General features: G+C 36.1%; 2 protein-coding genes across 3 annotated transcripts; both read left to right on the forward strand.

The window, feature by feature from the left end:
* The first annotated feature begins 779 nt into the window (after positions 1 to 779).
* prlra (prolactin receptor a) lies at positions 780 to 7,831 on the forward strand. The gene is made up of 9 exons (XM_077737848.1): positions 780 to 942; positions 4,266 to 4,348; positions 4,669 to 4,801; positions 4,904 to 5,073; positions 5,182 to 5,348; positions 5,721 to 5,862; positions 5,933 to 6,029; positions 6,125 to 6,194; positions 6,458 to 7,831. The coding sequence occupies exons 2-9, from the start codon at positions 4,273 to 4,275 to the stop codon at positions 7,199 to 7,201; spliced, it is 1,599 nt and encodes a 532-aa protein (XP_077593974.1). The 5' UTR covers positions 780 to 942; positions 4,266 to 4,272; the 3' UTR covers positions 7,202 to 7,831.
* Positions 7,832 to 8,366: 535 nt separating this feature from the next.
* agxt2 (alanine--glyoxylate aminotransferase 2) lies at positions 8,367 to 15,490 on the forward strand. 2 transcript variants are annotated; one of them, XM_077737744.1, is made up of 14 exons: positions 8,367 to 8,535; positions 9,104 to 9,195; positions 9,393 to 9,583; positions 9,656 to 9,779; positions 10,321 to 10,415; positions 10,479 to 10,572; positions 10,880 to 10,973; positions 11,146 to 11,246; positions 12,400 to 12,492; positions 12,755 to 12,887; positions 13,128 to 13,216; positions 13,704 to 13,853; positions 14,687 to 14,785; positions 15,171 to 15,490. In XM_077737744.1, exons 1-14 carry the CDS (start codon positions 8,469 to 8,471, stop codon positions 15,270 to 15,272), a joined length of 1,524 nt encoding a protein of 507 aa, XP_077593870.1. In that variant the 5' UTR covers positions 8,367 to 8,468; the 3' UTR covers positions 15,273 to 15,490. The 2 variants fall into 2 exon arrangements, with proteins under 2 accessions (XP_077593870.1, XP_077593871.1); XM_077737745.1 differs by having other exon boundaries at positions 9,107 to 9,195.
* The last annotated feature ends 153 nt before the right edge of the window (positions 15,491 to 15,643 follow it).

The raw sequence follows: 15,643 nt of genomic DNA on the forward strand, positions 1-15,643 counted from the left end.
AACAAATGCTCTAATTGGATGCTCAGTCAGGGGAATTAGTCGTTTATTCCTAATTATATATAATTACAGAGTGGATTGTAATACAGAATTCTTATGGGCATTTTTCTTACTGGCAATTGTTTTGTTGGGTCTGTGTGTGGGTTTGTTTGTGCGGGTTTTTTTTTCTAATCCCAGCATCGTGTCATCTTTACAGATTCCAAAGGAAATACATCCTATTTGTTCTCTATAGGGGCAAAAGAAGTGTTATTGGATTTTTATACTTAACCCATTAGCTGTCATTGATGGGAATTAAAGATTAATGCCATTGTTGCCTGTTGAAAAAGATTGAGACATCTATCCCTATCAATAAGTTAATAATAAATCTAAAGGTTCAATATAGTCATGGCATTAATTTTCTGATACTATTCTAATGACATTTTGGAAGTGTAAGTAAATACGTGTCGTTTTCATCCAATGTTTACATTTGCATACCTGCTAAGTTCTTATTTAGCCTAAATAAAACTTAAATTTACGCAAGATAACCTCATTCTTATATATTACGTATAGACCATAAATGAATTGATGCACTTTTAAAATTGTGAATCCACAATATCATGAATACAGTTACATCCCTAATGTAACAAAATGGAAAAAAATACTTGTAAACCATTTATTTTGAATTTGCGTTCATTCAGTAAATGTGGTATATCCCAGTTACAAAGGGGATTGTTCACCTCGGCCTTTTTGGCCATGAAAGGGCCGTCCGATACAGCGGCTCATACTCCCCTCCCTTGCTTGGAGGCGGAGAGCTGTTTCGATGCTTCCTCTTACTGAGGCTGAAACAGCCAAGCGGCTCAGCCAGTAATGTCTGTCTCACCTCAACTCCAAATCACTTGGACCATCCACTCTTGTGTGGGGAGCCCGCGCTACCCTGCACGGACAACTTGAAAAGCTGACAGACGGGTGAGTTTATTTCTCATTTTTAAAGATTCATATTTTAAGTACTATATTCTTTCTACCAACATAAGAGTGGACTCATCCGTGGTTAGAAGGATCAATGCTTGAGCTCAATGTATACTGAAATACAGTATTGTGAGATTATAGTAAAGCTTTTGAAACACTTGATAAATAGTATTATTATATTTATATACTTAATAGGTTTATCTGTACACCTGGCAAGAAATATTCATTTGTATATGATAAGAGATTGTCAATAATTTCTCAAAATATTGTGCAAAATTCAATAAATGATGAATATATAGTTGTTGTTTTTTAGACTTTACTAAATTACATTTAAAAATTAAAATAGGACAGTTTTAAGGTAACTATCTATTGATACAAGTGTGGCAACCTGTTGGAAGATGACAAGATTTACAAATCAAGTCATATCTTGATGTTGTATTGAGTAGATTCACTCTTCTTTTGCTAAACAAATGAAACCAGCGTAATAGTGTTCGAATATAAGCAGTATTTTTCTTTTGTAAAAGCTGATTTGTCATTGTACGATGTGCTTAAAAGCCTAAGATCCCTTAGTAGGATTTCCGCCGGCACGGTCGACCTGTCCAATGGCGTTTGCTTGAGCCTGGTTCAAGCTGGTTAAGGGTGAAATAGGTGTTGGCCATTATAGTAACAAGCCGTTCAAGTCAATACAGGATTAAAACGTCAGAAACCTTGGACGCTGTTTTGTCACCTCTGAATAAAGTCAGCAACACAACAGCACTCTAAACAATGAATCTGTAAATCTGTACCACATTTTATCATTTTACAGCCTTATTCTACTATGTCATAAATGAATTATTTTCCTAAAATAAAAAAAGCAAAGGAGAATACTCTTTACCTCCAACAAGATGAATTTCTTTGCCAAAAAGCACCTTTTAGATGATAAGAAATGAATCTGTATGCCTAGGCTGAAGAAAGCCCTTAGGAACCTTTGATGTGAAGTAAAACGTAAATACACAATAAATATTCTAAGCACGTGAGCAAAGCTAAGAAAACTAGGTTGTAATTTAAAGCATAAAACATTCATTCGCTTCCCTTGGTCAGTCAACCACAGAAGAGAATATAAGGATTTAAACCATAATTGTGATTGCTCAATTGATAATCAGTGACATTTAAAAAAAAATGGATTTCACTCATTCACTAGGACCAATTTCCAGTTTGTGCTTTTACAATAAATGGGAGCTGCATTACTTACCCTCAACCTTGGTAGATTGTTGATGCCGGCATTTATTTACAGTGCAAGCACAGTCTTAGGGCAAATGAACCTGTACCAAAATAAGTAAAATAAAATATCAACGCAAAAAGGTTTGACCTTTTGCACTGTAAAGGCAAGAAAAAAAATGGCAATAATACAATATGTATAGAGACATTAAATCACCATAATAATGGCTTTTAATGGCAACCCTACTTCAGCACATTTCCAAGTTAATGTCATCACTCTCTCTCTCTCTCTCAGCTCTTAGTTTATCTTTTTTTTTTATTGTATGAGTAATTCTTAGTTGAAAAATGTAAAAATTCCATCTTTTACAAGATAATTTTACACAATCTGCCAAGGTAGAAGTGCTAGAATTATAACTAAAACTAAGTTATGAATCTAAATCGACACTTATAATGAGATAATTTGGCGTGAAGGACACTTGATTTAAAAAAAATACAAAAAAACATTCAGTTTTGAATGTTAAATTGAACAGGCCTCAACACGTCCCTGTACGTCATTGAAGGGATTCGCCGTTAACGCTATTTCATGGCGCTTTCCTGTCTTCTTAGCAGCTTATTTAGAACGTGCCCTCTGATTATATAAACCCAGCTATATACAGCAGAAGGCTAATCCAGTGGCGTGACCTTAATGCCAATTAGAAGATCATGGTGACGTTATTGAAGTACCATCAGGATGGGCATTTAGGAAGTGATGCTTTGATATAATGGAATTCAATAGGTATGACAGCACGGGATGACTATGTTGCTTTTCATGGCGCCATGTCGCCAGATGTACTCTCTTCGCCAGTGAAATAGTTTTCGGGGTCAGCTATCTTTGACAGGTTCAGAGATGAGAAGGGTCGCGTCCTTTACTACCATTACAAAAAAAAAAAAGCTATCTGCTGCTGGATTATGCAATAGCTTGCGCCACATGTGCCAGCTGGTGGTAGTAGACAGAAATGGGGAGGATTGTATTTATTTTCCTGTTTAATCCATAGTGCAAACACCATGAAGAGGAAAATGCAGTCGATGAATTCTTTAGTTAATCTTCTTTGGTTATCTGGGATGATGACACTGTGGCCAGACCTTTGTTGTATTGGTACAAAGAAAGGCATAGATTAATTTTAGGCAATATTAAAAATCAATAATTGCCTAGAAATGCAACAAAATACTATATTTGGCAAAGTGGAGTGCCTCAACTCATTTCAACATAGGTGCTTAGTGTTTTTGATACTTCCACAAGATGGCAACAAAGCTCTCTTTCTCTTTTGTCTACTAGGTATACTATATATTTACAAAATTTAATACAGTATAGACAAAGACACATTTATTCAATTTATATATACCATTAAATCCCTTGTACTATGCTGTATTTCTAGAAAATTTTGCAAGAAGACAAAATAATTTGACCGATCTCATTTTGTTCTTCTGGAAATTTTAAAGTGCACACAAAATATTTAAAAAATCCAGCCTTCCTTAATTTTATTTTACAACACATTTTTCAAATGAACTGTGCATTAGTGAGCTTTATCTATGTAGCTCTAATAAATAAAAATGATAGATCTACTACTCTACTGTTTCCTAGCTTTGGACAGAACATAACGACGTCAGTGTATTTCATATTGCAACCCGAATGAACAGTAATTGCAGAACAAAGTGGCCTGGTCTTCGTAATTTGAGTGATTGAAAAGCACTGCTGTTGTTGGTCAAATATTACATTTCGCCAAGTGCATTAATGTTTCCTTTTTATACCTTGAAAAAACAAATAAAATTGCAAAATCGCTCAAATTATAAGGCTTCTTACAATAACTATAATCCCTAAAAAAATACTGGTGATAGATTATAACATTTATGTTGTCTTTCAAAAAATAATAACTTCAAAGAAAGGAAAATGTCTATTCACATAAAAAAAAAGAGATTTACAAATACATGGCAATTTTTGCTAGAGAAATAATCTTTAGTATGACTACTTTTTTATTTCAATATAATAAAATAATGCCCTTTTTTTACACTTGTACTGAGAGGGAATAAGAAATTTCCATAACAAACAGTCATTTATAAATGTCTGTTGATGTTTTCTGTCCCTCCAGCACTGAAATGTGTGGTGCCGCGATGAGGAATGCTTTGGAGTTGAGCTGGTTGCTGTTTTTAGTCATCACAGTACGTGCTAAAGGTACAATGTCAAAAGAAAAAACACAAAAAAATTGTCTCTGCAACACCTACCCACAGAACATGCAGTCAGAACAAAATGTTCAATTTATATATTCAAATCCAACAAAAATTATTAGAAAATGATATTCAATTCAGCATCTAGCACCGTTTATGGCAACCAATGAGTTGAATGATCACTATGTTAGGCTTTGTCTTATCTTATATATATCGATATATATCAAAGTTGGTGGATGACTGTGTCATAGGAGTTGTCTGGAATTTTGAACATAAGTGCAATTAGGATCTATCCGATCTAAAGTTTCCTTCCCATCTGCCTGAAAGGTCACAGTCGGCCAGGGAAGCCCACACTGACCAGCTGTCGCTCACCTGAGAAAGAGACCTTTACCTGCTGGTGGCAGCCTGGCTCAGATGAAGGACAACCCACCACATATGCACTATACTACCGCAAAGAAAGGTCAATAATTTCTTGACTGCGCTGACTATTCATATAATATCTATGTTTATTTTTTAGGGAAGGGCTCAGCCAAAAAGTAACATTAGTTTCTTGTGCCTTTAGCTCTGACATTGTGTACGAGTGCCCCGACTACTACACGGCAGGGGAGAACTCCTGTTTTTTCAATAAAAATAACACATCGGTTTGGATCAACTACAACATCACTGTGGTGGCCACCAACCAACTGGGCAGTACCTTTTCCGACCCAGTGGATATTGATGTAGCCTACATTGGTAATTTTTACATTTTTTAAACATGCATTATCAATGTATCCCGATTCATTAGTGATAGATTTATATGTATAAATGCATCTGACTTGACTTATTCTTTTCCCTATGCAGTCCAACCCAACCCCCCTGAGAACCTGTCACTGACCATCATGGAAGACAAAAGCTGGCCTTTCCTACGGGTATCGTGGGAGCCCCCCCACAAAGCCGACACTCGCTCCGGCTGGATTACGCTCATCTATGAGCTTCGCATCCAGGTGGATGGCGAAAAGGACTGGGAGGTGCGTATGGGCAAGATTATTGTCGGCTTCATCCATGTCAAGGAGGAATGGTCAATTTAGCGGCCTTTGTTTGGAACCTGATCTTGGGTGCCAGCTGCTCCCTCACATTAGGACACTGTATATCATCCTCACTTTACCTATACACTGTTATCTGCTATCTTTACCTATCTAGGCTAAGTGGAATAGGGCAAATGTGTATGAACTCCAAAAGACACTGTTAAAAATAATTGAAATGATTCATTTGGAAAATGCTGAAAACAGAATTCCAAGGTTTATCAAACCAGCCCGAGCCCTTTGAAATTTGCCATAAGTGTCATCAGTAGTTTTGAAGGACTAATAAATACAATGGTGCTGCCTATTGTGCTTTTTCAGACTCACGTGGCTGGCCAGCAGAAGCTCTTCAACATTTTCAGTTTGCGTTCTGGTAGTTTGTACCTCGTACAGGTGCGATGCAAGCCGGATCATGGCTTTTGGAGTGATTGGAGTACTTCCTCCTACATCCGTTTTCCTGAATGTAAGACATCATAATCATGCATTGAGTGTGCTAGCAGATTTGTATGACATTTCTTAAATTCTACGTCTAGATTTCCATCGACAAAAGTCGGCGTGGATCGTCATTGCAGTCGTTTGTGCCTTTTTCTTCTTTGGCATCACTTTGTTGCTGCAAATGACTTGTCACAGGTAAAAAAAAACGGAAATAATATGGTTTTAATTAGCAAGACAATTATGAACGTGTCAGTAGTAATTCTATCTGTCTTTTTTTTCCATCTGAAAAGCTTGAAACATTTCCTCTTCCCACCCATCCCTGGTCCTAAAATAAAGGGATTTGATCAGCAGCTATTCAAGGTAATGTCCCACTTTATTTTATCTTATTTTTATTTATTGCTATTGCAAAACAATGAATTATACCAAGATACATGCATAAAAAATGTTATGCTGTAATGTACCATTCTTACTGTAATGTATGTTTCTTCTGGGTTTCTGATAAAAATACCAAAATAATGCTGTACTGCCGTGTGAATTAAATATCATTTTTCTTAGACATTATTTGGCTGCTGCGACTTATAGTCCAAAAATACGGTCATCATTATTTGATTCTTCCCATGCAGAAAGGCAAGTCTGAGGATATGTTCAGCGCCTGGGTGGTATCGGACTTTTCCCGGATGTCATCATCATCCAATAGTGAATTATTGCTGGTGGAGGAATATTTGGAGGTGTACGTCACTGATGAGCGAGAAGCCATGTTGGGAGACAGCAAAACCCAACGCGGTCACGACGGCTTCAAATTAGAGAACTCAACATCTGACAATGACTCAGGTCGCGGAAGCTGCGACAGTCGGACCCTCCTGATGGAGAAATGCGGCCAACCTCAAGAACACCAGGGCGACGGAGTCCAACGGAAAGACTGGGGCGAAGTCCGAGTCGACGCCGTCAATGGGACGTGGCCTCCTGTATTTACCGGCCTGGATCGACCTCGTCGCTGCCTCTCCGGGCTTCTGGCACCCTCTAAGGCGTCCAAATACATCAAATCTCGAAGTGATGTCAATATCGCAGCACCTGGGCCTAAAGAGTCGCCGGCTCGCTGGTCGGTCGAATACGTCGGCACGAGGACGGCGGCCGAAGATGACCTGGCGGTACCACGGACAGCTCCCTTTCAGGAGCGGGACTATAGCCGAGTGAAGCGGGTGGGAAGCGACGATACTCTGCTTCTGCTTCAGAGAGTGTCGGAGACGTGGACTGATGAGTGCGAAGCCAGGAGTGCGAACCAGAAGATTAACATCTGTATGCAAGATGCCTTGCCCATGAGCGGCTATGTAGACACGGCCACTATTTTGCCAATGACATCCTATTGAGTGCCCTTTTTTGGGGGGGAGGTCATTTCAACTAATTCATTCATTTTTCTCACAAAGGGTTGTAAGGGGGTGCTGGAGCCTATCCCAGCTGACTTATGGGAACTAATAAGGTGGAAGAATTTTTTGAATTGTTCTGAACTCACTTTTCCATGTGCTTGAAAACTAGACTAAATTGTGCAGTATTGTCATTACTTTACAGGACTTTCTTAATGTATAAAATTGTTTCACAAAAAAAAACAAGATGTGAATTTTTGCACAGAAATCAAAACTGTGAGAGGAAAAACTATGACTAAGCAAAAACTTAACTAACTTCATGTCAGGTTTTTAACAAAATAATAATGGTATTTATTGTTTTTTTTTTTCAAAATGTGTACAGTATTCTTGTTGGTGGCAGGGAATAAGTTAATCATAATATTTAACTTAAAAAGTGCAAGGGTCAGGTAAAAAATGGATGCCTTCTTTCTGTTAATTTTATTTTGTTCTATTTATTTCTTCAAGGTTTGTCGTAGCCTATTTCGTTCATCCCATAAATTGCAATGGCTGGGCTTTTTCTAAATGGCTAGTAATACAAGGCTAGCAGCCAAATACTGTATTTGTTTTGTATATTTCTTGAAATTAAACACATCTTAAAAAAAAAAAACACTTTTTTTCTGAATTCCATCCTTCCACCCATCCCATCTCCCACCTCACATAAAATTAGACTCAAAAATAAAAACAACATCAACAAAGTTAATTGAAAAATACAACCATGAATAATAACTAATAGAAAATACCCTAAATATAAAAAAATAGATGCGAACAGCTTTAAATAATAATAATTTCTAATTTATTTCTTGTTAAAAGAAACCTTTAATTAATTTTCTTATTATTTTATATATTCTTGTTTTAATTTCTGCAGTTAAAGGGGAAAGTTATTTAGCGCTACTAAACATTCTTACAAACACATCCATCTCACTTTTCAAAAGGGAACACTGTCAAACTTTTTCTGACATCAATTAAAAAAAAAAAACCTGTTCTCTGCTATTTTTTTAAATACATGTTTCTTAGTAATCTTTAAACCGAATTCCTGAAGACGTTGCCAAGCCTGATTGGTTGAAGCGTGTAATTTGGACATATCCTCCCACAGATCAAGGTTCAGTGGCCTGTTTAAGTCCCACCTACCACTACTGCTACACATCCCCTAAAAAAAGTGATTACCTTGATTTCTTCTACGGTTCTCTTTAGAGTTTGGTTGGACTACCTATAAAAATTGCATTGAGCTAAAAAAATGAACACGGTAGCTTTGCGTCACTTCAAGCCACTACGGGCCTTGGCGAAATTCCACCAAGCAAATGGTGAGTTACCATGACAACCGCTTTTACACACTCACTAACCTCTATCCTTGGGTAAAATTTCTATGAAGTAGCACAATACATATATGTATTATATTCATATGTTTTTTGGTGTGAAAGAGCAAAAAGCCATGACCATTTAAGGAGGATACCAATTTTTATATAGTACATGCAAATTTAATTTGTTATGAGATCTCGTTTTTATGATGAAAATGTTGTATGTTGAGTCAGATTTCCCCTAAGAATACATTTTAATTTGATTAATTCAACCTGTAGCCCAAAAAATCTAATGCTTTAATAAATAATGCAAGTAATTATAAATAGAAATTACATGTGGCAAATTAATTATGTTCTAATTTAGGGGGAAAAACTCTGTTTGTTATCTTCTCATCTAAGAAGCTGTTGGACAGAACTTTAAACTTTAGCAATTTAAATGTAGTTGTTGTTGTTTAGTATTTTATAATAATAATAATGTGTAGTAAGTTTAAACTCTGTTGATTTAAGTCCATATCACGCCACTTTTTTTGGAGGGTAAGCTGAATTGAGAATGATTGACAACATGATTATTAAGCAGGGCCATCATGTCAAAATTCCTCCACGTTGAGCACCTCTACAGATCTGTTGGAAATGCCTCCGTGCGACTTCACACCAACACAATACAAGGTGAGAAAAATATAAAGGCCTTTACTATTTTAGCCAATCCCATTTAAGTATCCAAAAATATCTAGTATTCCTCATATATGTTTCCATATACTGTGTTTAAACCTAAACTCAATAACATAACAAATGAATGAATCTATATTATGTTTTTAAACCAACAAAAAAGATGTTGAAATGAATCGTGAGTCCTTTCCATTCAGGGCATGTCCAAAGATCGTATTATGGAGATTCGGCAGACATATTGCCACCCCATGACTATGAAGGTGACCTTCTATAAGAAGCCCATGTTCATCAATCAAGGTCACATGCAGTGGCTTTTTGACGTGGATGGTAGGCGATACTTGGACTTTTTTGCCGGTGTGGCCACCGTCAGCGTGGGCCACTGTCACCCGTAAGACCGCATTTTTCCTTTTAGCACTTTGTTGTGTTCTTGCGGGTAAACACTCATTTGCGGTGGGTGCAGAGGAGTGACGGCAGCCGCTGAAAAGCAGCTAAGGACACTGGGACACACCAGCCACATCTATGTTTTTCCTTCTATGCATGAGTACTGTGAAAAACTAGCATCACATTTGCCTGATCCTCTCAAGGTACTGCATTGAGTTTTTTTTTTAATTTTTTTTTTTTGACGTGAGGCTTGAATAACCAGATTTACACAATAACTAGAATGATTCAAGTAGAGTGCAGACCTTCACCAATCCAGAGTAGGCATGGACATTTCTATTATTCAAATGAATGAATACATACTACTATGTATTTAGTTCTCTATATAACGTACAATGAAAAATATTCCATCATAATTCTATAAACGATGCACAACTTCACTTTATAACCAAGCTGTATCTAAATCCCTGAAAAATATGAAGTTGAGTTTGTTAAATAGTGTTGGAGTTAACTTTAAAAAATAGATTGAATCTAAACAAATGTAATCATAATGTAAAGCTAATTAAATACTATATTTATTAATTGTGTAAGATGTTTCCCAACATTTTGTTATTTATTAATTTATACAAAACAATTATGCTTTTTCTTTAGCGATTGTGGTTGACTCTAATAAAATTTAAATAATGATGTTGTTTATCATAATGGTTATATTTTATTTGTGATATTAAACTGATTTTCCCTATCTAGGTCGTCTACCTGACCAATAGTGGCTCAGAGGCCAATGACCTAGCTATATGTATGGCTCGAATGTACACTGGAAACTTTGACCTCATCGCTTTCAGGTATGTCAATGTTCACCATGCAAAATAATTTTGGAATTAAATTGGATTTTTCTTTTCTGCAAGGGGAGGATACCACGGTGGAAGCCCACAGTCCATGGGTTTGACATCCCTACATGGTTACAAGTACCCTATCGCAACAGGTTTAGGCTGCACAAATGTACATATTACTCATTGCCTTTCAAACTATAAGAGAGAATAAAATGACTGAAAATGTGAACGTTTTTAGAAGAAATTTACAAGAGTATATTTGTAAGAATATGCTCATCTACTTTAAAGTTGCAGGAATAGTAAAAGGTTATAAGAATGAATTCCAAAAGTTACCAGAGTAGAAATATGTTTGGGATAAAAACTGGTGATGTTATAAAGGTTTTTTATTTTGTTTAATGAATATATTTACTTTTTTGCCCAATTTACATTATGGAACCTCCTAAGGTGATCTGTTTTCTGCCCTAAAAACCAAACAGACCATGTGTCCTGATGTGTTCAGAGGTCCATGGGGGGGAAGCCACTGCAGGGACTCTCCTGTGCAGACTATTAGATCATGTAACTGTGCTCAAGGTAAACTGTAGAGTGTAGACTAACACCGCACTCATTGCAATTCAAGCTTAAATCAAGTACTAACACATTTCTTATACCACCCCTACCACCATGTTTTATTTAAGGTTGACTGTAGTATTTTTTTATTTTAGAGAAGGTTTAACATAATACAAGTATTGGTTGTTTTCCACAGGCTACTGCATGGCAAATGAGAAATACCTTGAACAGCTCAAAGAAACGTTTTACACCAGCGTCCCGAGTCGAATTGCTGCTTTCTTTGCTGAGCCTATTCAGGTGATGCTTTTTCAAAAAGAAAAAATCCATCTGTGTTCCATTTTAAGTGAAAATTGGAACTTTAGTGCTTGTATTGTATTGTGTATTACATCTTCTGATTCATAAAACACCTGTTACTGTTGCCACTTGTTCCGAGGCATAGAAACACGTTTTTTTTCTTTCTTCTCTGACAATAAAGCGTGCCAGACTTGATGAATGCGCTCGTAAAATAACATAAACTTTAAATTTAACTTAAATGAACTTAGATTCCTATACACTCACTTAAAAAAACGTTTTAATCTTACGTTACACACAATTTAAACCTTCTTGTGCAATTACCAAGGCAAAGAGGTTAAATGTATTCCACTGCAGCTTTTGAGGCAAACTTCCTGCTTTTGCAGCCTAGTGGCAAGCCAAATCAGTCATGCGCACACTACTCATGTTTTTCAATTATTTCGTGCTTAATATCGATTGTCATCTAATCCAATCCAATCCAATCATACGCCTTTTCTTCGCACTACCCTTCATTGCACCGGCTTGCTTTGGACCCATTGTATTTCCCTTAAGTCTTCACTAACTAACACAAAAAAAAAACGGTCTCCCGAAAGCTCGTAGACATATTTTTATGAGGGAGATGTGGCTAGAAATCATAAGCAGACTCTCCCTGTCTCGTATTCTCGTATCTCCAAATTTATCTCGTATGTCAAGGTAAATATTTGCTCAGAATTTTACTCATATCTCAAATTCCTCATATATTAAGGCACTCGTATGGCAAGGTATTACTGTATTACGTGACTTATAATAAATCTAAAATAGGGTAATATATTTCCAGGCTCTGTGTTCCTGTATGAGTCTGAATTTTGCATATGCAAGTTCTCCCTGAGGGTTTTTTTCTTTATTGACAAGTAGTTTGACTTGCTATCTCTGCCTAAAGTAAGATAGGATAGGCTCAAGCACCCTCATGGCAATAGTCCAAATAGAAAATATAACCTGTCAAACAGACAAAGGATTTTATGTCTAGATAAATACAGCCTAGGTAATTGGAAAATATGCTACATTTAAGTATGCCTAATACAATTTTGATTGTTCTTGGGTGTTAGGGCTTTTTTGAAAAAGAAACTAATTCTGTTTTTTTAGGAAAAAACTTCTGACTGCCGTCTGTTTTTTTTTACAGGGAATTGGTGGAGCAGTGCAGTACCCGAAAACCTTCCTGAAGGAGGCATATAAACTTGTGAGAGAAAGAGGTGGCGTCTGTATCGCTGATGAGGTTTGAACCTATAGTAGTAATACATGTGCCCATACCAGTTTTACAAGTTACACATTTTTTGGGGGGGCTTGCAAGTAAAAATCTTGGTCATGGAACATTCAAATCTTGCCTGAAGGAACTTTAAGTTCCTTTTTAAGGTTGTCTCTGATTTATTGCCATTTTGACTTTATCTTGAGGCAAAGACAATTTGACAAAGTCATGTCCTATAAATGAGTTTTAAAAACCTGAAGTTGACACTTAAAATAAAGTACTATGCTTTTAGGTGCAGACCGGATTTGGACGAACGGGCGACCATTTCTGGGGATTCCAAGGTCACGATGTACTCCCTGATATCGTGACCATGGCAAAGGGAATTGCAAATGGCTTTCCAATGGGAGCTGTTGTTACAACACGGGGTGAGATGATGCCAAATTGTGTTAATAATACTTTTCACTTACTCAGCACTAGTACTTGTACTAATAGAATTTTGGAAACTCACATTATATGGGGCATGTTGTGATCATTTTTCATTCTCAGATTATAACTTTCTTGCCGGTGTTTCACCATTTTTTTCCTCTTTTAAAGCATTTTGCCACTTGTTCAGCTTCAATTACAATTTTCTTGTGGGTGTGTTTTTTTTTCTGTTGTGCGTGCAGAGATTGCAGACAGTTTCACAGCTGGAATTCACTTCAATACCTTTGGAGGAAACCCATTGGCTTGTTCCATTGCGTCATCTGTACTTGATGTAAGAATTTTATCTTAAATTCTTTCTTAAATATGTGTTGTGGTAGTTAGTAAAAGAGGGAATGTCATCTGCGATAGGTTAAGAAAATGGATAAATGAATGAATTAATTTGTTTAAGTCAAGTGTATAAGTATTGTTTTTTTACAGTTTGTTTTTTATGAAAACAATTTCACAATCACATTTGATTGGTTAAAATACTTTACTTTAGTATCGCTTATCACACAGTCAGATTCTTGAAATTATGACTTTGATTGACATTTTTCTCCACTGATACACATGAGAAAAATACAACTTAGTAGATTTTTTTTCCATTGATTTCAACTGTCAACTGGAAAATATAATTTAATTTAAGAGTGTCTTTGCACATTGCATCAAAAATAAACACACGTGCTAATGTTGACTCTTTTTAGGTCCATACGCACAAATATCCTTATATTTTGACAGATGCAATCATCCCTAACGTATGTGACGGCTTTCTTGCTCATCAGACCATTAAAGAAGAAGGACTACAGAAAAATAGTTTGGAGTTGGGCACTTACATGATGACTGAACTTGCCAAGCTTAGAGACAAGTATGAGATCATCGGTGACGTCCGGGGAAAAGGCCTGCAGATCGGCGTGGAAATGGTCCAAGACAAGGTAAAAGCATCGTCATTTGACCTCCAGGTTATTTTGATTTTACAGGCTCTAAAAATGAAGTAAATTGTAGTTTAGATCAATATAAAACATTTGAATTCATGAAGCAACCTCTAGACATTAGATAAGATCATAAATATAGTCATATTTTAACTAAAATTCTAGGAATTGGTCTGAAATACATCAGGTTGGATGCTGAAATAAAATAGAAAAATTGATTGATAATATTGGTATGACATGCCACCCAGCAGCAGCAGAATTTTGGATAATTTTTTACAGCTGTAACACCACCACACAAAGGATTCTGGGATATGGTTTTGCACTAAGGACTATACTTCTTTTATTTCTTTAAAAAGTATATTTATCCTTCATTTATTCAGTGCTATAGAGAATATTTACTAAAAACAACATTTTTTCCATCCAGAATTTGTTTTTAGTAAAAATATCAAACTAAAAAGGATAGAAAAAGAGAAATATTAAATGCTTTCCTATTTTTTCCCATTGTAAATACATTGAAAAATCAAAAGGTGGGCCAGTGACTGAGTGATAAATTCAGAAGGGTTCCAAAACATGTATTATAGGCTGGTTGAACACTTAAAAATTTCCTTAGGTGTGAATGCAAGCTTGAATGGTTTTCTCCTGCAATTATGTCCAACCAAGGCTTGATGTTAAGATTGTTAATAGGCTGTTTCTCCACTTCATTAAAGGAAAAGAAAAAAACTCATACTATTCTAGGAAGAGTACTGCCGCAGCCCATAATTGTGCTACAGTATGTGTTACCATGGCAACCAAACAAATGCAACTTTTTTTCAATCGCACTCCTGTTGTGTGCTTAGGCCAGCAGAAGGCCACTGCCACATCAGGATATGGCAGCCATCTTTGAGGACATCAAGGACATGGGAGTCCTCATTGGGAAGGGGGGAGTCTATGGACAGGTAACTACTGCAATGATGGATAATGGCTTGTAGTATTTGATTCATTTAATAGGTTATAGTTTGACTTTGGATTCCATCATATTGAGCATGAGTACACTTTTCATCCCAGATTTTTTAAGAGTGCTGATTTTAAAAGAAAATCTATTTCCAACTAATTGTAGTACTTTATTTTGCAAAAAGTGACAAAGACCAATGTCTTTGAAGGTAAAAGCATGCATTTATAATGAAGGTATATTGAATTATTGTAATATTTAATTGTATTTTTAAATAATTAAATCATTATTTGATTAGATGAATTAATAACCAGTCAAATAGAAACTAGATAAGATAATGAACTAACGTACATATGTGATTCTTGTTTTTTTGTTGTTGTTTTTTTACTCAGACCTTCCGCATCAAACCACCCATGTGCATAACATTGGAGGATGTCAATTTCTTCCTATCTGTATTCAAAAAGTCCATCCAGAACCACATGGAGGGAAGATGAGCCCAACCAAGGCCTGGTGCAAAAGTGCAATCTACAATGACTGGTTTATTTCCATATTAGCAATTTCCCAACATTTTTTTTTACAAAAACAATGTAAAAACCCTATAGAAGCATTAGATTTTGCAACAAAAAAAATGATGCCTACTTCACAAAACAGTTTTTTTACTCATTATTTTGTTCTTAAATGCGAAAGCAATAAAGAAGTAGATCATACTACATGTTTTTTGCTTTTGTATGTAGTATGTGACACAAGGTTACTGTTTATATATTCATTCATTTTCTACACTGCTTCTTTTTCCATATGTTTTCCTTTCAGAGTAACTTTGACCTTGCCTCAGAAGGCATTTAGATGTATCATTTGCTCCTATTCA

Source organism: Stigmatopora nigra, chromosome 17 (assembly GCF_051989575.1).
Source record: "Stigmatopora nigra isolate UIUO_SnigA chromosome 17, RoL_Snig_1.1, whole genome shotgun sequence".
NCBI classification, from domain to species: Eukaryota; Metazoa; Chordata; class Actinopteri; order Syngnathiformes; family Syngnathidae; genus Stigmatopora; species Stigmatopora nigra.